At 32.9% G+C, this 26,545-nt stretch overlaps 1 protein-coding gene and 1 pseudogene across 1 annotated transcript in view; both read right to left on the reverse strand.

The window, feature by feature from the left end:
- The window catches only part of LOC130808378 (patatin-like protein 3), a 28,431-nt pseudogene extending 19,583 nt beyond the window's left edge, over positions 1-8,848 (reverse strand).
- Positions 8,849-25,666: 16,818 nt separating this feature from the next.
- LOC130808379 (uncharacterized) overlaps positions 25,667-26,545 on the reverse strand; it is a 4,449-nt gene continuing 3,570 nt past the window's right edge. Inside the window, exons 7-9 of the mRNA XM_057673855.1 lie at positions 26,523-26,545; positions 26,340-26,458; positions 25,667-26,204 (exon numbers count right to left, since the gene is read on the reverse strand). The exon at positions 26,523-26,545 is cut by the window's right edge and continues 75 nt beyond it. Coding sequence (XP_057529838.1) covers positions 25,667-26,204; positions 26,340-26,458; positions 26,523-26,545 — 680 coding nt within the window. The remainder of the gene's footprint in view (positions 26,205-26,339; positions 26,459-26,522) is intronic.

The following is a 26,545-nucleotide window of genomic DNA, read 5'->3' on the forward strand; positions in this document are numbered from 1 at the left end:
TATTAATATTGAGCACTATTCACCCAATTATAATTTTGACAAATCATAATCATAATAAGATATTTATTTTCATTTAATTTTAAGTGAACAATGCTCTATTTAAGTGATCTATTCATTTATATATAATGTATATTCGATAATAAATATTTTTGATGATGTCTAGTTGATAATAAAAGTGTTAACCTTATACGAAGAAAAAATAACAGGTTGAAGCGTCTTAATGTCGAAAGTTGGAATGACAACATTAGTTAGTGTGTGATGCAACCTTGTCTCTTTCAAAAATTTTTTAGTATTTCTTGGAGGTGCTTCCCATCATATTTAGGCCCCCAAATGGCTTTCACAAAACTTACAAGCTTACCGAATGGCCCCCTACATTTAAATAAATGAAAATATATCAGTTTTTAATCATGATAAATAGATATTACAAGTTACAACTATTATAATATAGCCCATGAAGTTTATATAGTTAAAATATAAATAAAAATAATCATGCGAATCACAGTCTTAAAATTTAGCACTTTTGCGAATTACAAGCTTCATGTTTATTTTTCGTAACTTACAGGCTTATAGCCACTAAAGTATTAAAGTTTATTGGTTCAAGCTAAAACACATAATTCAAACCATTTCGATGGTCGAAATTTTAGGTTAAGTGATTGGAGTTCAGTGTTTTTGGCCTGAACATATAAACTTTAATACATTGGTAGTTGTAATTCGTAAAAAATAAATTTTAAAATTGTAATTCGTAAAGCTACTAAACTTTAAAATTGTAGTTTGCAAAATTATTCTATAAATAAATAGAGAAAAAATTATATTGAATAATTAATTACATTAAGTGTGGATGACAAGATCAGCAAATTAGTGGAGCAAACTTTTTAACATGTAACATGTTGGACACCCAGCATAATAGTGGAAGTGGGAAGAAAAAGATTTTTTTTAAAATTTATTAATTAAATAATTGAGGGAGTGCAGAGTCTAGTGATATAAATAGTTGAATCATTACTAAGAAGAAATAATTAAAATTTGACCCAGAATAAAGACTTATTCAAATCATTTTTGGACATTTCTCCAGGAGCTAACTCCGTAAAAGAATAAACTAAGGAATTAACTGAGCGAAAATTTTAATATGATGGTTAAGATTGTATGATATTTTAGATTTATCAGGTGAGAGTCAATTGGCTAGAAGAGTGAATGCAATACAAATTCTCTTTAAATCTGGCTCAAAATATTTATCTTTATAAGGGGTGGTTAAAATTTGAAGTCGTGAACAAGAAATGTTATATACTCAAATATTCCCTCCTTAACGTTGTTCTACAATGATGTTCACGGAAATTAAGAAAAATAAAATCTTTAGATGGTTGATATGTATTATTTTATGGAAAAGTTACTTAGAATAATCTAATTTTTCATGATTTTCCAATAATAATCCCATCTATTAATTAATCATGAATAATCCCAACTTTAAGGGGTATTTGTCTAGAATAAACTTGGATAACCAGATGACCTTCAATAATAGGTAATTCACCTAAAATGTAAATTGAATATTAATGTAAAATAAGAGAAAAAGTTTGAAAATTTACATAAAAAATTTTGAATAATAAAAATAAATAGAATTTTTTTTTACATTTTTTTAACAGTTTTTTCGACATTTTATGTTAATTTGTCTTTTTTTTAAAAAAAAAACTTGCTAATAGCAAGTCATCAGTTTACCAAGTTTACTTTGGAAAAAAATACCCTTCAAAGTTAGGATTAGTTACGGTTAATCGATAGGTGAGATTATTGTAGGAAAATCATGAAAAGATTGGATTATTCTAGGTAATTTTTCCTTATTTTATTGAACAATAAATTTAATAGAGCAAAATGATCAGGACCATAAGCATTTAAAATATGTTAAAATAAAGTTAGTAGAAAAACTATGGCGACCACAATTATTATAAAAATATTGAAATAAAGTTCGCAGAAAACGTCTGAAGACTATAAGCAATATAAAAATGTTAAAATGAAGTTAGTGAAAAATACGTGCAGACCATAAGCATTAATAAAATATTAAAATGAGAATAAATAAGTTTTATCATGTCTAAAGGTGTTCAACGGGGCGGGTCGACCCAACGGGTCAAGGGTCGGATCACATTTTAACCGATCATTGGCGGGTCGGGTCAATAACGGGTCGGGTCATTAACGGGCCTTGGTGTAATGCGTTGGGTCTAGTCGGGTTCGATAATTATAGAAATTGGTTGCAAAAAACAATTTACCACTTTTTTATATTTTTATATGATATTATTATATACATAGGTGGGTCGACCCAACGGGCTATAAAGTAGAATAAAAAATTATTATATGAACTTTTTAAAAATGGTCAAAGTGGGTCGGGTTTAAACGGGTTTTAACCCGCTCGGCCCCGTTTAAATTTGACATGACCCGCCCCAATCCATTGAACACCTCTAATTATGTCCACAACTTGTGATATTATTAGAAAATTTTTCTTAGAAAAATAATAAATAGAATAATCTAAGATGATAATAGAAACCACTTTAAGGAATGGAGGAAGTAATAATTTATTGAAACTTGTTAAATAGTAGTATTTTTAATAATTTGTATAAGTACTTCAATAAAATTTCCTACCCTTAAGGATAAGTTTTTTAGTTTTTTTTTTTAAAAATTGAGGATATAATTAGAATCATGTAAGTTTGGAATCCATTTAAAAAAATTAGATCAAATTCTAAACTGATTAAAAACTTGTTATACTCATTTTTTATGATTAATGAACTGCAGGTGAATACAGGACTCTTTCTTAGGATAGGTAAGGAATGCCGTGTCTAGAATCCATCATACGTAGATAAGGGGCTTAATTTCACCGTAAAATAGTTTTTAGGTTAATTTTATTTAAATGTAAATCCAACTTCCTAGCCTAATGAACATCTTTTGTAGTAAATGAGGATTTTGTGGTTGATGTGTTTACATATTAGTGTGTGAAGTGATGTTAAAAAAAACACATGTGCAATAATTTAATTAATCCCAGATAAAAAATTCAATCTAGGTAACAAAATATGTGGCAATTTGATTCAATTAAGTATATTCTTGATGATCATAACCTTAAAAAAAAAAAATTTTAAAAGATAATTTTATTTTTGAAGTGAAACTATTTTCGAATTGTCTAGTTTAACATAGTACTCTCTTGATTCATACATAAGTCAATGTCTGCTTCTTGAAATTGCAATATTTGGGTATGTATTTAATCTTCATGTGAAAGGTTATAAGGTTAAATGAAACAATTTTGGTAGTATTGAAAAATACCTCTCCTGAGGAAATATTCTTGGACATTGTTTCAAGTAGAATTTAGGAATATCTTTAGCATCATAAAGAGGGCGATTCTGTTGATTTGGTGCAGTTAACATGGCTGTTATCAGAACACCTGTGCTTGTTCCTGCTATCACATCAAAGTAATCCGCTAGTCTTGCTTCTTTTCCATCCAACTCCTACATTTTTATAATATATATCTTTTGTAAGGGTTTTTGAGAGAATCTTTGTAACTAGACTTGGGTGAGTCTAGGGGGAATTAGAAAGCTTCTAGTGAAGCTAGAGAAGAGAATAGCTTTGAGTGAAGCTAGTGTGGAGTTTAGCTTTTAGTGAAGCTAAGTTTGTTGCTTTGAGTGAAGCAATTTGAGAGAGAAGTTGGCCTAGTTGATGCGCTTCGAGTGAAGTAAGATGTTTAATGTAATTGTAACAAGTTGCCTTAAACATAGTTGAGAATTTAGAAATCCCGAGGGGTCGTGGTTTTTCCTTCTGTTTAGGCCCAGAAGGTTTCCATGTAAAAATCGTTCGTCTCTTTTAATTATTTCGCTCTAAGTTTAAGATTTATTTATTTTATTCAATTTCGCAAAAATAGGGCAAAAACGCTTAAACTAGTAACAATAACAATTCACCCCCCTCTCTTGTTGCTGTTCCCGTTCCTAATTGAGTCTACAATTGGTATCAGAGCCCTGTTCCCAGTAGATCAAGAAACCCTGAGGGCAGAATCCTAGTGTTCCCGAAAATGTCAATTATGAACGAGCGAATGGAAGAAGGGTATTCTACTCAAAGACCACCCATGTTTGATGGAAAATTCTATACTTACTGGAAGAATATGATGGAGATCTTCATCAAAGCGGAAAATTATCAAGTTTGGAGAGTCATCGAAATTGGAGATTTTGAGGTAACCATTACTAACTCCAATCATAAAATTGCTCCCAAACCCAAACCGTATTTGAAAAAGAAGATTTTCAAAAGATAGAAATTAATGCCTTTGCCATAAAGCAGGTATGTTCTTCTAACTCATTTTCTGTCCATCCATCCAAATTGAGTAAAAATAAATTAATAGAGTTGCTAAAGGAGACACAAATTAAACTTCAAAATGGTAATGATAGGTGTCTCCAATTGGAAAAGGAGCTCAAAGTAAGTAAAGACCATGTCTCCTATATAAACACCTTTAGATCCGATGTCCAAATCAGATTTTTCGGTTTGTTGGACCAAAACATAATTCTAAAGGAAAATATGGAGAGAATTAAAAAGGAAAATGTTATTCTTAATATTGAGTTATCGCAATACAAATTGTTAGGCTTGAATAAGGAATTAAACGACGCATCTATTAAGAACCTGTGTACAGATTTTCAAAATCTGGACAGTAGCTTCGAATTCAACCACTCCAACAGTGATAAAATAGAGCTTGAATTAAATTCAAGAGAAAAAGGGAAAATCAAAAGTGTTCCCAAATGGATTCAAGAAGCTAAAAGTAAAAATTCAAAACGCCTAGATCACTTTAAGAATAGCAAGAAGAAAAAGGTATACGTTGATCTCCCTAGTGACAGAATCTGTTCCTTCTGTGGAGGAACTGGCCATCTGAAGGACCAGTGCACCAAAAGGGAACAGTACACTGTCTCTAACAGAAACTATGTCGATAACGTTTGGACGAAGAAAACAGATTCTTGTAAAATCGACAAGGAACCCAAGACAACCTGGGTTCCTGTAACTAACCATTAATTTCTTTCAGGTCCAAGTGAGGGGGAACAGCTCATGGTATCTCGACAGTGGGTGTTCCAAGCACATGACGGGTGACAAATCTAAATTTCTCTCACTTGAAGCCTATGATGGGGGAACAGTAACCTTCGGTGACAATATGAAGGGTGAGATAATCGCCAAAGGAAAAGTTGGAAGGTCATGTTCCCATGCTATCGATAATGTGTTTTTAGTCGAGAATTTGAAACATAACTTACTTAGCATTTCTCAATTTTGCGATAAAGGTAACTCTGTGAACTTTACTTCTGAAAAATGCATTATTTCTAGGAATGACACAGGAGACATCGTTCTTAAGGGAATCAGAAAAGGGAACACTTATGTAGTGAACCTGGACACTGTTCCCAAAACCAGTCTAACGTGTCTAAGCGTTGTAGAAGACGACCCACTTCTTTGGCATAAGCGTCTAGGTCATGCTAGTTATACATTGATTAATACATTAAGATCAAAAGACCTGTTAGAGGACTACCAGCTATAAAATTCCTTAAGGATGAAATTTGTGATCCTTGTGCCAAAGGAAAACAAGTGAGGTCATCTTTTAAATCAAAGAACATTGTGACCACCACTAAACCACTTGAATTATTACATATGGATCTATGTGGACCTATGAGAACACAAAGCCGGAGTGGCAAAAGATATGTGTTTGTTATTGTTGATGATTACAGTAGATTTACTTAGATTTTATTTTTAGTTAGTAAAGATGAAGCTTTTGATGAGTTTGTTTCTTTCGCTAATAAAATACAAAAATCTACCAATAATCAAATTATTCACATAAGATCAGATCATGGAAGAGAATTCGAAAATTCAAGTTTCATGAACTATTGCAATGAACATGGATTAAGTCATAATTTTTCGGTACCACGCACACCACAACAAAATGGTGTAGTAGAAAGGAAAAATAGGACTTTAGAGGAAATGGCTAGAACCATGTTAATTGCTAGTGGTTTACCTAGAAATTTTTGGGCCGAGGCTGTTAATACTGCATGTTATATTTTGAATCGTGTATTAATAAGACCAATCACTTCAAAGACACCCTATGAATTGCTTAAAGGTGTTAAACCAAATATTTCCTATTTTCGTGTGTTTAGATGCAAATGTTTTGTTCATGTGAATGGAAAATGAAATATAGGGAAGTTTGATGAAAGAAGTATGAAGCAGTATTTCTTGGCTACTCATCACATAGTAAGGCTTACAGAGTTTATAACAAAAGAACAATGAGCGTGGAAGAATCCGTTCACATAATTTTTGATGAAACTAACTTTTTGTCTAGTGAACAGGATACAAATAATTTTAAGATAGGTCTTGCAAATCTAGAGAATGATGAAGAAGAAATGAAAATGCAAGATCAAGGAACAGCAGGTGAACAACTGATCCCAGAAGATGCAGAAAGGAACGTTCTTGATCAGGAACAGCCGGGACTTCAGAACCAACAGACTGTTCCCAATCCTGCTGTTCCCACAGAAGAGCAAGCTAATCCAGTAGCTAAACAGAATGACGATCAAGCTGATGAACCAGAACATACTACTGTTCCCACAAGAGAATTTGTGCCCAAACCTTGGAAATATCAAAGTTATCATCCTCTTGATTTGATTATAAGTGATTTGAATAAAGGAACACAAACTAGATCTTAAATGAGAAACTTTTGTGCACACTTTGCGTTCCTATCATCACTCGAGCCCAAAAATCATGAAGAAGCTCTAAAGGATTCCGAATGGATCGTGGCCATGCAAGACGAATTAAATGAATTTGAAAGAAAAAAAGTATGACACTTGGAACCCAAACCGAAACACAAAAAGGTAATTGGTTTGAAATGGGTATTTCGGAATAAACTAGATGAGCATGGAATAATTGTTAGAAACAAAGCAAGGCTCGTGGTCACAGGATACAATCACAAGAATGTATTGATTATACCGAGACATTTGCTCCGGTAGCGAGGTTAGAGGCTATAAGAATCTTAATTTCTTTTGCTTCATTCATGAACTTCAAATTATATCAAATGGATGTGAAATGTGCTTTTTTAAATGGCTTTCTTGATGAAGAAGTTTTTGTTGAACAACCCATTGGCTTTGAAAATACCTCTTGTCTTGATCATGTCTACAAGCTTGATAAAGCTCTTTATGGCTTGAAACAAGCTCCTAGGCAATGGTATGAAAGACTATCAAAGTTTTTGATTCAAAATGACTTTGTAAGAGGCAAAATAGACAAAACCTTATTCTTTAAGAATAGAGGTTAGGATATTTTAGTTGTTCAAATATATGTTGATGATATTATTTTTGGAGCCACTAATGAACAGTTGTGTAAAGAATTTGCTAACTTAATGAGTAATGAATTTGAAATGAGTATGATGGGAGAACTAAACTTCTTCCTTGGGTTACAAATAAAACAAACAGCTAATGATATCTTCATTCACCAACAAAAATATATAAAAGAACTTCTCAAGAAATATGGCTTGAATAATGCTAAAACCAACAATACACCTGTGGCTACAAATGTTAGATTAGATGAAGACCCAAATGGAACAAATATTGATCAAACTATGTATAGAGGCATGATTGGCTCTTTATTATATCTAACTGCTAGTAGACCCGATATTGCTTTTAGTGTTGGTTTATGTGCTAGATTTCAATCCAATCCTAAAGAATCACATATCACTGCAGTTAAACGAATTTTAAGATATTTGAAGGGAACAGATGACTTGTCCTTATTTTACCCTAAAATTGATGTCTATGATTTGAAAGGTTTTAGTGATGCAGATTATGCAGGAGATCTGGTAAATAGAAAAAGTACGTCAGGTATGGTACAATTTCTTGGCTCATGTTTGTGTCATGGTGTTCAAAGAAAAAAAACACTGTTGCATTATCCACTGCCGAAGCTGAATACGTAGCAGCAGCAGCTTGCTGTTCCCAAATGCTTTGGATAAAACAGCAGCTAAGAGATTTTGGTATTAAGTTTGAATGTGTTTCTATTTATTGTGATAATACCAGTGCCATATGCATATCTAAAGATCCAGTGCATCATTCATGAGTAAAACACATCCTCATTAGGCATCATTTTCTTAAGGATAATGTTGAAAATAAAAATATTATTGTCAAGCATGTAAACACTAACGAGCAAATAGCTGATATCATGACTAAACCGCTTCCAAGGGAACAACATGAGAAAATGAGATTAGAACTTGACATGATCAAGCTGCATTGAAGTGAGTGACATATGTGATCTTTAAAGACAAAATGAAAAATAAAAACGTCGATCAACCACAAAAATCTTGATTGAAAGATCGATTATCGAAAGGATCAGGTACGCACTATTTAAAAGTATATACTGTTAATGCTTTTATGATTGCATGTTTAATTTGATCAGACAGTAGTAGCATAAAATATCCTTTATTTTATTCCCATAAAATTTCATATTATTCAATTTATTTTATTTTCATAAAATATATTTACATATGTTTACCCAACAATTTCCATTAAAATAGCGGGAGTTAAATCATCATAATTCTTCACTAAATCAGTTTGTTTCCATTTCACATTTTGTTTTCATATGCGCGAATTAAATAAAGAACATGAATCACCTATACACACGTCCCCTCACATTCATTTTATACATTGTCACACGCCAAGCCCTAAAACCTTCATTCTCAAACGCAATCAACTCTGAATTCCAAAATCATCTTCATCCTCTCACATTTCCTGCAAAATCTCGCTCCATCAATTCTTCAAACCACCATGAAAACCAAGAACCAAACACCAAAGATGAAGCAACCCAAACCTCTACAAATCATCCATCCAACACCTCTCATTATCGGAACTGAGTCCTCATCAAGAAAGCAACAGGAAACCCCGGATGTTTCTGAAGTGCATGAAAGCTCAAAGAGGAAGGGAGATGCTACAGTAAAGAAATCATCTTCAAAAAGGGCAAAAGTTGGTGTTCAAGTAAGTGCTGAGGAGATATCCAAAGAAATGATTGTTGGTTTCGGGCTAGACAAACAATGGTATGAATCCAATTTCTTTCCACAATTTCACGCCATTTTGCAAAATCAATTTTGGAAATCTTTAATGGCAGAACACTGCTGTAACCCAATGTACCCCAACTTGATGCGCGAGTTTGTTTCAAACTTTTCTTTTGACCATGGCGTTTGTACTAGTGTTGTTAAGGGGATTAAAATTGAATTTAATAGTTTGATTTTAGGAGGATGGTTAGGTGTTCCCTCCACTGGATTTGATATATACGTTGTTGGGTCAAAAATCAATTTTTCTGGGATAAATGAAAAGGTAGTTTGGAAGTTTTTAGGGATAAAAGAAAAAAGAGGAAAGGTTAGTCACAATGTGCTGTCACCTATGTAGAAGTTGTTATACAATATAGCAAGACGATTTATTTTGCCTCGCACATCTAAAAGATGTGAGGTTAGTTTAAGGGATGCTACGTTAATATATTGTATGGCTAATAACATTAAGATTAATTTTCCCCCTTTGATGATTTGTCACTTGAATGATTGTATTTTTAAGGGTAATGTGTTAGGATATGGTGGATTGTTAACATGGATATTTATGAAGTTGGGTGTTCCTCTTGATGGTCCAAATTATCCCATGGGTCCAAACAACAAAGTAGGTGTTAAGTGTTTAAATAACTTGCATCTAAGATTAAATGAAAATGGGACTCTTGAGAATATTTTTGAACAATCTGAGGGCACCAATGAAGAAGAAAATGAAGAAAAAGTTGAGGAGGAGGAAGTAAATAAGGAGGAACAGGAGCCTGTTCCCTCTGCCACTGAGAAGGCAGAGGGGCATTCTGAAGAGGAACAGGAGGAAAATTCATGTAAGGGGGAAGTTGAGAAAGAACCTGTGGAGGATGCTGTGGAGGAAGAAGAAGAGAAAGATGAGGAGAGTTCTTTACCTAGTTCAAACCCTAAGAAGAGTCGTAGGCTAGCTTCCAAAGGAAAGAAACCTGTTGTTATTATCGATGATGACTCAACCTCTTATACAACAGCTGAACCAAGCCATCCTTCCTCACCTAAACCTGCCACACCGTCATTCCATAATTTTTCTTCACCACCACAGTCGCCAATACAACCATCTTCACCACCACAATCACCAATTCAACCATCTTCACCACCACAGTCACCTATACCATCATCACCACCACTAGTACACACATCACCAAATCAAGGTTTAGGTGACACTACAGTTCCTACAGCCCCTTTATACTCCATTCTCCTCAAACTTGATGAATTGCAGGATCGCTTCTATAAATTCCAAGATGAAGTTCGTGTTTCCTTAGCCTCACTAACTGACCAGATGACTCAAATGGAGGCTCGTCTGGGTGCAAAATTGGATACTGTGGAGGTGAAAACAGAATATATAGATGATGAAGCTCCTGCATCCTAATTCTTCCTGATAGCTTTTTAATATCTTCTTATTTGTTGCAACCATCACTTTCATCAAATAATCTTTTCTTGTTTTTGAAGTGTACCAGCTGGGGTACTGTTTGTCTAATTCATACTATGAACTACATTTTCTTTTATGCTACTAACTATCTGTGACGATTAATCATAGCTGATCTTGTTTGCATTCATTGTTACTACTTTTACTTTGTGCATCCTTATTCTCTCTTTGACTATGACTATATGCTTAGTGTTGTGGTTTGATTGCTCCAATTCTTTTTGAATGATGTCAAAAGGGGGAATATTTGACACAAACTTAAATAATGCTTGAGTATACTTAGCTCTGATTATATCTATTATGTTGGACTTTAGGATTAAGGTTATGATTCATGATCTAAGGCTGTTTGGCTGTATGCTGCTGATGTGCTGCTGATGATTGTTTATTGCTTGATTGCTTGTTTGTTTGATTATCAAAGTCCTTTTGTAATGCTCTGATGACTCTGATGATGAACTGTTCTAATAATTGTTTTGAATGTTCTGTTGATAGGAGTATAAGATATATGCTCTGATTATACGATAAATTGTTCTGATTTCAAAGTTATTACATTTGAAATACTTAGTGATTTATGTTAACTATTTTTGGAAACTATTTAAAAACATATATTTTATATTGTGTTTTTATACTATATGGAGTAAACTGTGTTGCTATGATTGCTTGGTAAATTATATTGTAACGAGTTAATTTACTAAGTTATGTAGAGTTGTTTTAAATTCTGACATGCTCTATAATATTGATTTTACTCTAATTTTATTTTAAGTTTGTTTAAAAGTTTGTCATCATCAAAAAGGGAGAATTTGTTGGACCTCTTGAGTTTTGATGATGACTACACTTTATTTAAACAAATATGTTTTTAGAGATTGTGTGCAGGTCGATATCCGGTCGTGATTATGATCGTTGATAGTACCTATGACTGGGTTCATGGAAAAGTACGTGTCAAAAGGATTCAAAAGATGTTAGAAGAAGTATATCGCTTGGGATGTAAAATGGAGACAGCAGGTCTACTGTTCCTAAGTTGGATGTTCTAACAAAACTGGAAATTGGAGACAGCGCACTGTTCCTGAACTAGAGTCAGCTTACGTCCACTGAAAATTCTGGTTATTATTTTAATTATTATTTTTAGTTGATGTATTAATTAAATTAATTTGTTGCATTTATTTGTTATAGTTAATTGGCAAAAAGTTTTCTAAAAATTACTTTACGTATGAGTCTCTAAATAAAGATCCTTTATTTTAGGATCTATATTTAGTAAATATTGGATTTGCTAAATATAGGAATAGCTGTTGTTGAAAAAGTCTTTGCTATTATTTTTAACCGGTCTTTATCTTAGAAAATAGGTTATCATTCCTATAATTAGTTAGCATGTAACCATTCCTATTAAGTATAACCGTTTCTATAAATAGCATAAACGTTCCAACAGTTATTATACGAACAGGAACTGTTGCTGAAGAAACTACTGCCTAAGGGAACAGAACCTATTATTAGGGAACAGCGGTTATTATTAAATAACCGTGGGCTTGAATTTGTCAAGTTTAATGCCTATTTTAAGATTAACCGTAGGAAGACTTGGTTATTAAAATCCACATTATTCCCATGATCATTTTGGATAAGGAATAATGGTTGGAATATTTCTTTTTATTAGGGATTTTAGCTCTATAAATAGCGGACTCGGTTATTCTTCAAAACTCGCCTTAGTATGAGCCATTAAATCATACGTAATTTTGGGAGAATTTTTACAAGAAAATTTTGTTTTAAAAATGCCAACTAATTTATAATATTTTCTTGTGCAACTTATTGATTTTATTTTTAGAGAATTTTTATCCTTTTGTAAGGGTTTTTTAGAGAATCTTTGTAACTAGACTTGGGTGAGTCTAGGAGGATTTAGAAAACTTCTAGTGAAGCTAGAGAAGAGAATAGCTTTGAGTAAAGCTAGTGTGGAGTTTAGCTTTTAGTGAAGCTAAGTTTGTTGCTTTGAGTGAAGCAATTTGAGAGAGAAGTTGGCCTAGTTGATGCGCTTCGAGTGAAGTAAGATGTTTAATGTAATTGTAACGAGTTGCCTTAAACATAGTGGAGAATTTAGAAATCCCGAGGGGTCGTGGTTTTTCCTTCTGTTTAGGCCTAGAAGGTTTCCACGTAAAAATCGTTCGTCTCTTTTAATTATTTCGCTCTAAGTTTAAGCTTTATTTATTTTATTCAATTTCGCAAAAACAGGGCAAAAACGCTTAGCCGTTTACTGAGATATATAAAGAGTCTTTTTTGATTTCCTTGATTCACAAATCACACCGCTAATTATGTTGTCCCTTAACTAGGCATGGCCACGGGGCGGGTTACCCGGAACCAAACTGGTCCCGAACCGCTTGAAACCGGATCCAGATCCGGAACCGGAACTGTTTGCGACAGGTTTCGAACCGCCCCGAACCGCGAAACGGTGAAGCCGCCGGAAAAAAGTTGCCGGAACCGTGAAACCGCCGGAAAAAAACGTCGTGAACCGGGTAAAAAACCCGCGGTTTGGAACCGGAACCGGTCCGGGAGAACCGGTCCAACGGTTCCATGGAACCGGCTCTGGAACCAGAACCGGAACCGGTCCGGTTGAACTTGCTCAACGGTTCCGTGGAACCGGAACCGGGACCGGTCCGATTGAACCGGCCCACCGGTTCCATGGAACCGGTTCGCCAAAATGTTACCGTTTATGACCGTTAACTAGCCGTTGGAGTTTCCTCTATATATACTCATCACTTTCAATCATTTTTATTCACAACTCATCTCTTCTCCTACTCTCTCTACTTACTCTCTCTACTTAATTCTTTAATTACGCAATTATTCTCTTAATTACATAATTAGTCTTTTAATTATTTCTTCATTTAGTTAGTTACATAATTAATTATTTATTTATTTCTTAATTCTATATTTCTATTATTACTTCCATATTATCAATCATGTCTTCATTTTTGAAAAAAGCCTCAAAAAAAGTTACTAACGTGGCAAAATCATTGGGAGGTTCCAGTTCGTCCAAAAGAAAGGCCAATTCTACTCCGTCGGTATCAACAACACCTTCCATTAGTAATTATAATTATGAACATAATTATCCGAAAGGGTACGACCTAGAATTACATAATTATGCAGAAGAAGTGGAAAGAGAAATACAAATTGATTAAGAAGAACAACAAGAAGAGGAACCAACGACCCCTATTGGGATACATATATCTCGACAGTCATCAACAAGATCACATGAAGAACAACAACAACAAAGACAAGCTCGTGGTAAACGAGTCAATTTCCAAACTATTGGTTAGTTTTATAATTTTATTCTTCAAATTAATTAAATTTTAAATTATTTATTTATTTAATTATAGTTTTATAATTTTAAATTATTTATTTAGATGAAGATGAACCAGTAAGACAACCTTTTCCGGCAATGCCACCTCCTAGTGGTAGAGCTGTTTCACATGTGTGGTCGTATTTCACAAAACAACCAATCGAGAATCCAAATATTTTCTTATGCACTTGTCAAATTTGTGAAAGTCAAGGAGTAAAGCCCTTAGTTGCATACAATTTCGCCAGAGGTAAATACTTTTTAAGTTTTTTATACATACATTATATATTCATATTTTATAAAAATTTATTTATTGTGTTTTGTGAATACGTGTTAGGTGGTGGTACGGGATCTTTTAACAAAAATTTGGCAAAGAAGCATGGAATCACAAAAGAAACTCATGCAGCAAGCGGCAGCGGGACCACAAGTGGAAGTGGAAGCCGACAGACACAGTGGGACATTCCCAGCACAGGTATGCCTTTTAGATATAATCGTAATGATATGATTGATGAATTTTCTAGGTATGTAATTTGTGATGAATTGCCTTTTAACCACGGTGAAAGTAGGGCATACGAGCGTTACGCTAGAAAAACTATGCAACCACAATATAGAGCAATCCCTAGGAGCACTCTTAAAAGACGCACAATTAAATTATATGAATCAATGCGCTATGAATTAGTTGAAATGTTTAAATCTTTTAATGGTAGGGTTAGCATAACAACTGACATTTGGTCTGCTCCCCCACATTTAGAATCTTATATGTGTGTAGCAGCACATTGGATAGATCAAAATTGGATTATTCAAAAAAGAATAATTGCTTTTGAGACAATGCCAGAAAGACATACCGGTGAAAACATAAAATATAGATTAGTAGAGATATATAGAGAATGGAACTTATTAGATAAGATATTTTGTTGTTCAACTGATAATGCAACCGCGAACATTAAATGTCTAGAACTTTTGTATAACGAACTTGCATTTAGTTTTATCCTTGGGGGTAGCTTATTACACATACGTTGTTGTGCACATATAGTTAACTTATCTTGCCAAGCTGGCATAAAACAATTAAGCGATTTATTAGAACCAATTAGGGATATAGTGAAGTGGCTTAGGATTGGAAAGATAAAGAGACGATACAAACAATTATGTGACCAATATCAACTTAAAAAAGTGTATTGGTCATTGGATACTCCTACACGTTGGGGCTCAACCAACGATTTATTAAGAAAGGCGATTGCTTATCATCCAGTTATAACACAACTATATAGTGAGTGTACAGATAGTTACATAGCTGATGACACTTGGGAATTAGCTATAGGTGTACATAACATATTAGAAGCGTATGACCACGCGACTAAGATTTTTTCATATGTTTATGAACCGAACGTTCACTTAGTAATAAGTGAGTGTGTTACTATTTTTTATCATCTCCTTAAATATACGCATGATGATACTAACCCATATTTGAAGCCGATTCTTGCAGATATGATGGAAAAAAAGAAGGCATATTTTACCGAATTTCCTTATATTTATGGAATCGCAACCATTTTGAACCCATGTTTTAAAACTGAGGTCCTTACTAAAGTAATAGGATTTTACTACCACTCGTTAGATCGCCCGCCTACTGATGTACATAATTATGTAGGAACATGTAAAAAATATTTAGCAAAACTCTATGATTATTACGCTAGTGTGTATAACCCAAAACGCGATACGTCTAGGCGTGCTAGCGTTGCGGCACGTCCCTCTTACTATAACTCGGTAATAGCTAATATAATGAGTCAAGATGATAGTTTTGTAGGATCATCTTCTTCCTCGACCTCATATTTAGAACTAGATAGTTATCTTAAACACCACTTTGAAATAGACCAAGGTAGTTATAATATTTTAGAGTGGTGGAAAGAAAAATCTGTAAAATTTCCCATTTTATCGAGAATTGCAAAGGATATCCTTGCAATTCCCGCGTCAACAATTGCGTCGGAGTCTGCTTTTAGTGCAGGTAGAAGAGTTTTGGACGAAAAGAGATCTCGTCTTGCTCCACAGAGTATTCAAATATGTATTTGCAAGAAAGATTGGGATCAAGCAGAGATTCGAACACAAGGACTAAGGAATGATGATGATCAAGACGACGATGATGATCTATGGATGATGATGGATACATCTGCATCATCGTCAGGAGGAGAGTCAGCGGAAGCATCTAACCAACCACATGATGATGACGAAGACGAATAGGATCAATCCGACATTATCATTGATTCGTTTGTTATTAATTTATTTTTTTCATTCTTTTTAGTAAATATTTCAATAACGATGACAACTTGACATGCAATGAATTTCGCTAATAATCAAGTAATCATCAAAGGTACGTCCGCAATATTATAGTATTTTTTTATTATATAAATGTTTAAAGAAAAAATAAAAATGGAACCGATGGTCCGACCCGCCCGTCCCGTGAGTTGGAACCGCCGGAACCGCCTCATGAACCGCCAAGGACCCGTCCGGAACCGGAACCGGAACTGGAACCGGAACCGTTCGCGACAGGTTCCAAATGGAACCGGAACCGGGTGGAACCGGAACCGGAACGGAACCGGACCAACCCGGACCGTGGCCATGTCTACCCTTAACGATCTTGCAATGCCTGATAATAGCAACAAGAGATAACTTCATAGATCAAATAACACATACTACAATTATTCCACATAATCATAAAATATCATAATCAAAATCATATATACTAATGAAAAAACGACTTGATACACGTGTTACATTGTCATTAAAAATTTTCTCACGTTTTTTCTATTATTAACAGAGAAACTTTTGATATTTGACTTGATATTTAGGAAAACAATTAACTCATTAAAACTTATAATATTTGTTGACTGACTATAATTATATGTGATAATCTATTGAAATACTATATTTAATTTATTCCTTATATAACCCCAATAAAGAATATACATGTAAATCTTCATTTTAACTTGGATAATAAATCATCATTATATAATGAATAAGCTAACTAATTTGGCTATTTTTTCAATTAAGTCATCCCTTCTATCTATCATAGTTGAAGACTTTCAAAAATTTAATATTTTATTTGTCTCAATTATCAATAATTATAATGAGTATATATTTTAATATTGTTGTATAATAGATTATTTAATCCCTTTGATAATGATAAGATATATCATAACAAATACAAAGATTTAATAATTAAGTTTAATGTTGTAAATGAATTAATTTTAGGAAAAAATTATAAGAAACTACTTAATCTATAGGTCTACTTACAAAAAACTACCTAATGTATTTTTTTTTTTTGCAAAAAACTACCTAATGTGATATATTTCTCTGCAAATGAATATCACTTAACGGAAAATGTTAATAGACCTTTAAGCTTGAGGGTTTGACCAATTTGAGAGGTTAAGTTGTCTCTGTGATAGTATCTCATTGGTCCTCGTATTTTTAAATAATTAAAAATTAAAACACATAAATTAACAAAATAAAAATAAAATATATTTGACTTCATTTTTACCCATCATAACGATTTTTTCAAAAAAGAAACGGACATATAGATTACCCTTATGGGGTAACTCTTTCGAAAATCCGGTCGAAACAAGTACTTATTCGCCTATTTTCTGATACGTAAACTGAAAAAGATATTTAACATCATTTTTACCCATAATATTGATATTTTTTCATAAAACGGACGTCGCGATTATCCTTATGGGATAACTCTTTTCACTTGTGGAAAAAACCTCGTTTGCTGCGGTTTTTTTGCCATTATTTGCTGCGGTTTTGGCCCCCAGCAATAGTGATAGCAGCAAATGTCCTACTTTAAATGCTGCGGTTCAAAACCGCAGCAAATAAGGGCATTATTTGCTGCGGTCATAGGCTAAAACCGCAGCAAATAATGTGTGTTATTTTCTGCGGTCAAGGGGAAAAACCGCAGCAATTAGTGTGGCATTATTTGCTACGGTCTGGCCTAAAACCGCAGCAATAAGTCTCTTTTTTTTTTTTTTTCTTTTTCCGTTTAATCCTTATAATAATGCAATAATATTACAATGTAATAACAGTGATTAATCCAATGATAATCACAGATAATCAACATTAATCTCTTTGTAATAATAAACTCTCGCTCGTATATATATATATAATATAATATGTACGTACATATATATATATATATATATATATATATATATATATATATATATATATATATATATATATATATATATATATATATATATATATATATATATATATATATATATATATATATATATATACATTAAATAAACTATAAAAAATAATCAATATATACTAATTACAATTTATCAAGGACAAATATTAGCAAGATACACGGCAATCTTGTCTTTTAATTCGCGCATCTCTTCACTTCTCAAAGCGCGTGTTTCCCTCGGAATGTCGTTTAAAACCTATATTATAATATTAAAATAATAGCTATTAATATAGAAACATTTAGATTTTACCAATAATATATTTAATTAAGAACGTAACAAATACTTACGGCATCTATATTTTCGACTCCAAATTCATTCACGGAATTTATAATATCGTCCATAAACTTCAGCGCGTAGTAGCCGTAGTCAACGGAAGAAGGAGGTTGTTGAAAGCACTAAGAGAAAATAGAAGTTAGTGTCAAAAACGGTTAAAAACGCATAAAATCACAACTTAACACATAAATTCTAGAATATGACTATGATTTTCAATTCTAACAACTTCTACACAATAATATATACCAAATAGTGTTGTGTGCCAAGTTTCGTGCAAAACAAACAAAGTTTGAGCTACTTTACGCGCGGAATTGACAAAAAACGCTTAAAAACGCATAAAATCGCAACTTAACTTCTAATTTCTAGCATATGACTATTATTATCAATTCTAACCATTTCAACACAATAATATATGCCAAATAGTGTTGTGTGCCAAGTTTCGTGCATAACAAACCATGTTTGACCCACTTTACGCGTGAAATTCACAAAAACGCTTAAAAACGCATAAAATCGCAACTTAACTTCTAATTTCTAGCATATGACTATTATTATCAATTCTAACCATTTCAACACAATAATATATGCCAAATAGTGTTGTGTGCCAAGTTTCGTGCATAACAAACCATGTTTGACTAACTTTACGCGCGAAATTGACAAAAACGCTTAAAAACCCATAAAATCGCAACTTAACTTCTAATTTCTAGCATATGACTATTATTATCAAGTATAACCATTTCAACACAATAATATATGCCAAATAGTGTTGTGTGCCAAGTTTCGTGCATAACAAACCATGTTTGACCTACTTTACGCGCGAAATGGACAAAAACGCTTAAAAACGCATAAAATCGCAACTTAACATCTAATTTCTAGCATATGACTATTATTATCAAGTCTAACCATTTCAACACAATAATATATGCCAAATAGTGTTGTGTGCCAAGTTTCGTGCATAACAAACCATGTTTGACCTACTTTACGCGCGAAATTGACAAATAAAAATGCGAAATTGACAGCATCAAACTAGTGACCAGACCACCTTGCACGACACGTGGAGACCAAACCTATGCATCCAGGACCTAGGCTAAAGTGGAAATGGAATCTTGGTACTTGGATCTAGCTATCAAGGTCCTAAAACCATTCTAACAATCCCCGTGGACTCCTAGAAGCTGAGCCGAAGGAGGGCTGGTCGACAGTTTGCTAGATCAAAATTTTGTTTAAGTGTTTGTGGTTGTTTCGTGTTCTTTTCATGATCATTTGTAGTTTTTGACCGTGTCATTAATCAAATCTTACGCACAACATTAATCCTTGCATAACCAAGGCCTTAATCAGCCCCGGTTTCGCATTAAAACCAAGTTTGAGTACTTTACGCACGAAATTGACAAAAACGCTTAAAAACGCATAAAATCGCAACTTAACTTCTAATTTCTAGCATATGACTATTATTATCAATTCTAATCATTTCAACACAATAATATATGCCAAATAGTGTTGTGTGCCAATAAATTACGAACCTCATCCCCAAAAGTCTTATGCAACCTATCAATACTCTTCCACTCCGAAGAATCAGATGGATGTGTGAGCAAGTGACCTTTCTTCACCCTATCTGCATGCCACCTCAAATTTAACGCATCTTTCTTTATAGAAAACAAGCGCTTGAATCTAGGTATTATTGGAAGATACCACAATACCTTAGCCGAGGGCCCTTTAGCATCCCGAGCCCCTTTACGCTTGTAGCGCGATAACCCACACCTAGGACACTCTTCTAAGTTCTTGTTTTCATTCCGATACAACACACAATCATTCGGACACGCATGAATCTTCTGGTACTCTAAGCCGAAAGGACGCATGAGCTTTTTGGCATAATATGTCGATTTTGGAAGTTCATTTCCCTCAGGAAGCAACTCACCTAACGCTTCTAATAACATTGTGAAACTAGCGTCACTCCAATTGAACTTTGACTTAATGTTGAAAATTGTCAACACTGCTGTTAGTTTGGTGAACTTTGTACATCCAGGGTACAAAGGCTTTTGAGAAGCCTCTGTCAACAAGTCAAAAACACGAGGACGTTTTCCTAACTCATCCTCGACTCCCTCCATCATCTCATCAACACGATCCACATCCTCATCGACATTCTCTTCATCTGTCTCATACCCATCAACATGATCTACTACATCCTCATTGACATCGGCCACATTATTGACGTCCTCAACAACACTTTTCTCTTTGTAAAATCCCTCCTCACCATGCCAAACCCAAACATGATATTGAGGCCTAAACCCACGTCGAAGTATGTGCTCCCTAAGGATATCAACACTATCTACCTTTGATACATTGCCACAACTGACACATGGGCAATAAAAACCAACTCCCCCCGTCCTAACTTGATGTTCAACCGCAATACTACAAAATTCTAATACGCCATCAATAAATTCCGACGATTCAATGCTTCCATACATCCAAGAACGATCGTTTGTCATCCTAATTAGCGTGATTAATTGATTCAAAACAAAATTAATACACAACTTTTAAACATATATACTTATTTATAATAAACATATTTACTAAATATGCTAATAATTAATTAACAAACCACAAACTACAATATAAATAATAAACAACAAACCACATTCCTAAAAACATATTTACTCTAACTTTTGCAAGTGAAAATCAAGATGGTGAGAAGCTCACTAACTTAACCTTAAACAAATCACAATACATTTCATAGTCTACTTATCATTAACAAAGTTCAAGTTGCACTAATATATCGTTCATTCCCTCGACCCTTTTAATTCTACGATGATCACAAGTGGGTAGTTCTCTAACACAACTATAACCAATTCACAATACATGCCATAGTCTATCTAGTAAGTAGTATCTATCATCTAAACGTAATTCACAATACATGCCATATATATATATATATATATATATATATATATATATATATATATATATATATATATATATATATATATATATATATATATATATATATATATATATATATATATATATATATATATATATATATATATATATATATATATATATATATATACACATATATATATATATATATATATATATATATATATATATATATATATATATATACACACATATATATATATATATATATATATATATATATATATATATATATATATATATATATATATATATATATATATATATACACATATATATATATATATATATATATATATATATATATATATATATATATATATATATATATATATATATATATATATACACATATATATATATATATATATATATATATATATATATATATATATATATATATACATATATATATATATATATATATATATATATATATATATATATATATATATATATATATACATATATAAATATATATATCTATATATATATATATCTATATATATATATATATATATATATATATATATATATATATATATATATATATATATATATATATATATATATATATATATATATATATATATATATATATATATATATATATATATATAGATATATATATATATATATATATATATATGTATATATATATATATATATGTATATATATATATATATGTATATATATATATATATATATATATATATATATATATATATATATATATATATATATATATATATATATATATATATATATATATGTATATATATATATATATATATATATATATATATGTATATATATATATTTTTTTTTCATCAAGATTGGATAAATGATATTTTATATGCAATCCTATCTCTAAAATAAGATGACCATATCATACAGATCATTTAGCCCATATCATACATATCATACAGACCATACCTATCTCTAAACGATATTTTCATTTCTTTGTTTTGATCATGATCTACATTAGAACAAAGCAACAAGAACAGAAGGGTTTTGACATTAAATGCGACCAGCAACAAGAACAAAGCAATGCGACCAGCAACAAAAACAAAGCAATGCGACCAGCAACAAGAACAGTAAGCAACAATGAGATATTTCAATGCTTATTGAAATTAAAAAGAGAAATACTACCTTAATTCGTGAGTTTTGAAGATGAACAAGCAAATGCCTTTGGTTTCAAACGCTTTTGAAGAATGCACACACACGCAGATGAACAAGCAAATGCACGAAACAGCAAGCAAACGTTTGTGAAGATTATGTGTTCGAAGTTTATGAAGAACAAGTTTGAAGAAACACTCAATCACTCAGTTTTTTCGAGTGTTTTTCAATAATGGTGGGTTTGAAATGATTTTATGTTTTTTAGAAGAAGATGAAGATGAAGAATGAAATGTTGAATGGCGAAAATGGTGCGTTTATTGCTTGAGTCGAGGATTTTCAATGGGTTTGTGAGAAGAGAATGGCGAAATGAAAAGAGAATGGCGGGCTTTATTTGCTATACTTGTATTTTGAGAAGTTGAAGAAGCGTGCAGTGTACATTGCGGTTTATTGCTGCGGTCACAAGCCAACCGCAGCAAATAAGGCTTTCTTTTTTAATTTTTGCTGAATTTGAACGGTTGCTTTACGTTATTTGCTGCGGGCCCTAGCCAACCGCAGCAATTAAGGCTTTTTTTTTTAATTTTGATGAAATTTAACGGCTATTTAAGGTTATTTGCTGCGGGCCCTAGCCAACCGCAGCAATAAATGCTTTTTTTTTTAATTTTGCTATTTGTTAACGGTAGAATGGGGTATTTGCTGCGGTCAATCAACAAAAACCGCAGCAATTAGTATTTTTTTTTTTTTCAAATCTTTTTCCCATTTATTGCTGCGAATATACTAAAACCGCAGCAAATGTTGAGCAGCAAATACGTTTTTTTCCACTAGTGTTTGAAAATCCCTTAACGATGTTCCGATCAATAATTGCCACGTCCGTTTTTTTTTTGAAAAAGTTTTATTATGATGGTAAAAATAACGTTAAATATCTTAGTCTATTTACGTGTCAAGAAATAGGCGAATAAGTACTTGTTTCGACCGAATTTTCGAAATAGTTATCCCATAAGGGTAATCGTGTCATTCGTTTTTTTAAAAAAATTCGTTATGATGGGTAAAAATGACGTCAAATATCTTTTATTTTTATTTTGTTAATTATGTATTTTAATTTTAAAATATTTTAAAATACGAGGACCAATGAGATACTGCCACATAGACAACTTAACCTCTCAAATTAGTCAAACCCTCAAACCTAACGGTTAATTAGCGTTTTCCGTTAAGTGATGGTCATTTGCAAAGAAATATATCACATTAGGTAGATTTTTGCAAAGAAAAATACATAAGCTAGTTTTTTCAAATATACCTATAATTAGGTAGTTTATTATAATTTTTATTTCTCTTATGAACTCATACCTCCATCACCTTTACGAGCACCATCTGCCTCAGCCCCAGGATTTTGGTGGGGTGTGATGGGTGAAGGGGTAGGTTTGCAGTGCTTAGGGTGGGCATCAAGTTTTCAAATAGTTGACAATGGTGAGGTATGATGAGGGTGTAGTGGTGGTTTTAGATGGGGAGGTCCGTTTTGTGTACACGATAAGTGGGTCGTTGCTTTCTTGGATAGGGAGATGGGGTATTCGCAGGTGAGACTGAAGGGGTGCCGACCCAAGGTTATTATATAGATCTGCCTTTGAGTACTAGTAATTCAGTAATCAAGTAATATGCAAGAATGAGTCTTAAACACGACAATAGAACATCTTCGATCAATATTTGTCCTCTACGGGCCGTGGATTAATCCCAATGATTTGCATTATAAATTTTCATAATAAACTATTTTGTTAAATGGAAATACTTTAAATAAACTTTACAAAAATATTGAAATAATTGAAGTAGAAAAAGCAATTTCATTACACTTGTATAGCAATTTTTCTATCATAATTATATTAAATTTTCATTGATATTTCCTCCCTCTAATTTCAACCTCCAAAAAGGCGGTTCGATTTTTGATGATAACAAACATATTAACCTTAAAGAATTTTTCAAATTTTGATTATCTAAATATGTTTTAAAAAAGGAACTTGAAAATGTTTACTTTCTTGATATCAGTGGACAAGTGTAGCTTAAAAATGAATTTTATTCATGTAAAGCTTAATTATAAAACAAAAGGATTGTCTCTAGAGTTCTAAGGAAAAGAAACTACAAAGACAGCTAGGCACAACTAGGATCTATCAAACATACAATGTAATAAACATAATAGAAACTTGTTAAAGATTCAACCTTTCGTATTCACTCGTACCATTTTGTCTCTTAACATTATATAAATAGGAGGTACGATTTCTTTGATTAATCAATGCTAAATTAGTATTCACTGGCCAAACACTCAATTTTCGCATTATTTATTTCTTTATGGCATTAGAGTCGGTGGTGTTTTCTGACGATCTATAATCGGCACACCATAGGGTGTTTATCATCTACCAAAATCTAACCTGAAATGGAAAACATAATCTAATTGACATCATTGACTCCAATGTTGCGACATGAGTGATTAAACACCATCATCAGATTTCCCTTTTCAGTGACCAAACCTAGAACATCCCAACCCAGATTAATCCGGATCGACGGTATAATAGTCCGGGTTAAAGTGAACCGGATATTCACATGTAAATATAAATTTCGGGTCACACGTCGGACATTTAAGTTAAACCATTTATAGGATCGATGACTTTCAAGTGATAAAGAAAAAAGTAATCAAAAGAAAACGATAATAATAAATCACCGGAAGTTTTCAAGTTTACAACTTGAGAGCCTGTGAGCCTCATCAAAATCAAATAAAGTCCATAATAGAACATACTTGCTAAAGTAAATAGTAAAGTTCGAACGATAAAACGAGATAAACTCATGTGCGATAGTCAACTCATTAACAGGTTCTAATGTTTGAATCCTCACATACTAGCCCCACCTACAAATCAATCTGCAAGTAGTCGAATGACAACATCATAGTAAGTACCAAAGAACACAAATCAATACACGTCAGAGACTTCATAAAATATATTATACAAGTTACATACAAGCAATGAGTTCATTCTAACATGAAAAGACTCTAATAGTTAAGATATCATATTTGACTTTCCAATTTCCATTTCATATCGTTGCCCGTATATTGATTTATGCTAATATGCCCGGCAATTTTACCCACCACTGCTAGGTTTCAGGTTTCAAGGTTCCCAACTCCAAGACCCCCGACTTTTTTGGGGGTGCACACATTTGCCCGGCCAGCTAACATTATCAGGGGATTGGTGTTACCGTTACCATGCCATAGATTAGCGCGACAAACATTATTTACCTCCTTTAGGACTTTCTTGGGGAGGATGAAGATCTAACACCTGTAGCTCGATATACTCATTAACACAACACTAATCAGTTGGAGCCTAGCAGCATACGATAAGAACTTAGTATTCCATGATTTGATTCTTTTAGCCATCTTCTCCACAAGGATATCACAGTCCATAGCAATAATACGTTTTGAGGAGAGAGAAACACAAAGATATTTTACAGGGAGGTTTCCTGGGGGGAATTGAAACTCTTTGGACAGCTCCTGCTTGTAAGAGGTGCTCAAGCCTGCTAAGAACATCGCAGATTTGTTGAAGTTAGTACTGAGGCCGGAGGCCTTAGAGAAGTTTGTGATGCTCTCCATGAGGACCTGAATGGATGTATGATCTCCTTTGCACATCAGCATAAGGTCATCTGCAAAAATAAGGTGATTGAGCCTTAACTTCTTACATCTGGGATGATAATTAAATCTGCTTAACTTGCTAGAAGTTTTCAAGGTTCTAGATAAATATTCCATTCCAATGACAAAAAGGAGGGGAGAGATTGGGTCTCCTTGCCAAATGCCTCTCTGGCCTTGAAGTGTTCTGCGGGTTGGCCATTTATCATGAGGGTAATTGAGGAGTCAAGATACAAGTGTAAATAATTTTCTCGAACTTATCAGGAAAATTGAGAGTAATCATCATCTCTTCTATAAAATACAAATACATCATGTCATACACTTTGCGGAGATAATTTTGAGAAGGCAGCTAGCTGGGCAATTCTTCCATTCATAGTGCTTCATAATATCTTGACAAAGGAGAATATTGTGAAGGATGTTGCGACCTGCAACAAAAGCTCCCTGCAAACTGCAAATGATGTCATTTAAATATATTTCTGCCTGTTACAAAGATGTTTAGAAATACATTTGTATATGACATGGCAACAG

The sequence above is a fragment of the Amaranthus tricolor genome, chromosome 3, assembly GCF_026212465.1.
Source record: "Amaranthus tricolor cultivar Red isolate AtriRed21 chromosome 3, ASM2621246v1, whole genome shotgun sequence".
Classification (NCBI taxonomy): Eukaryota; Viridiplantae; Streptophyta; class Magnoliopsida; order Caryophyllales; family Amaranthaceae; genus Amaranthus; species Amaranthus tricolor.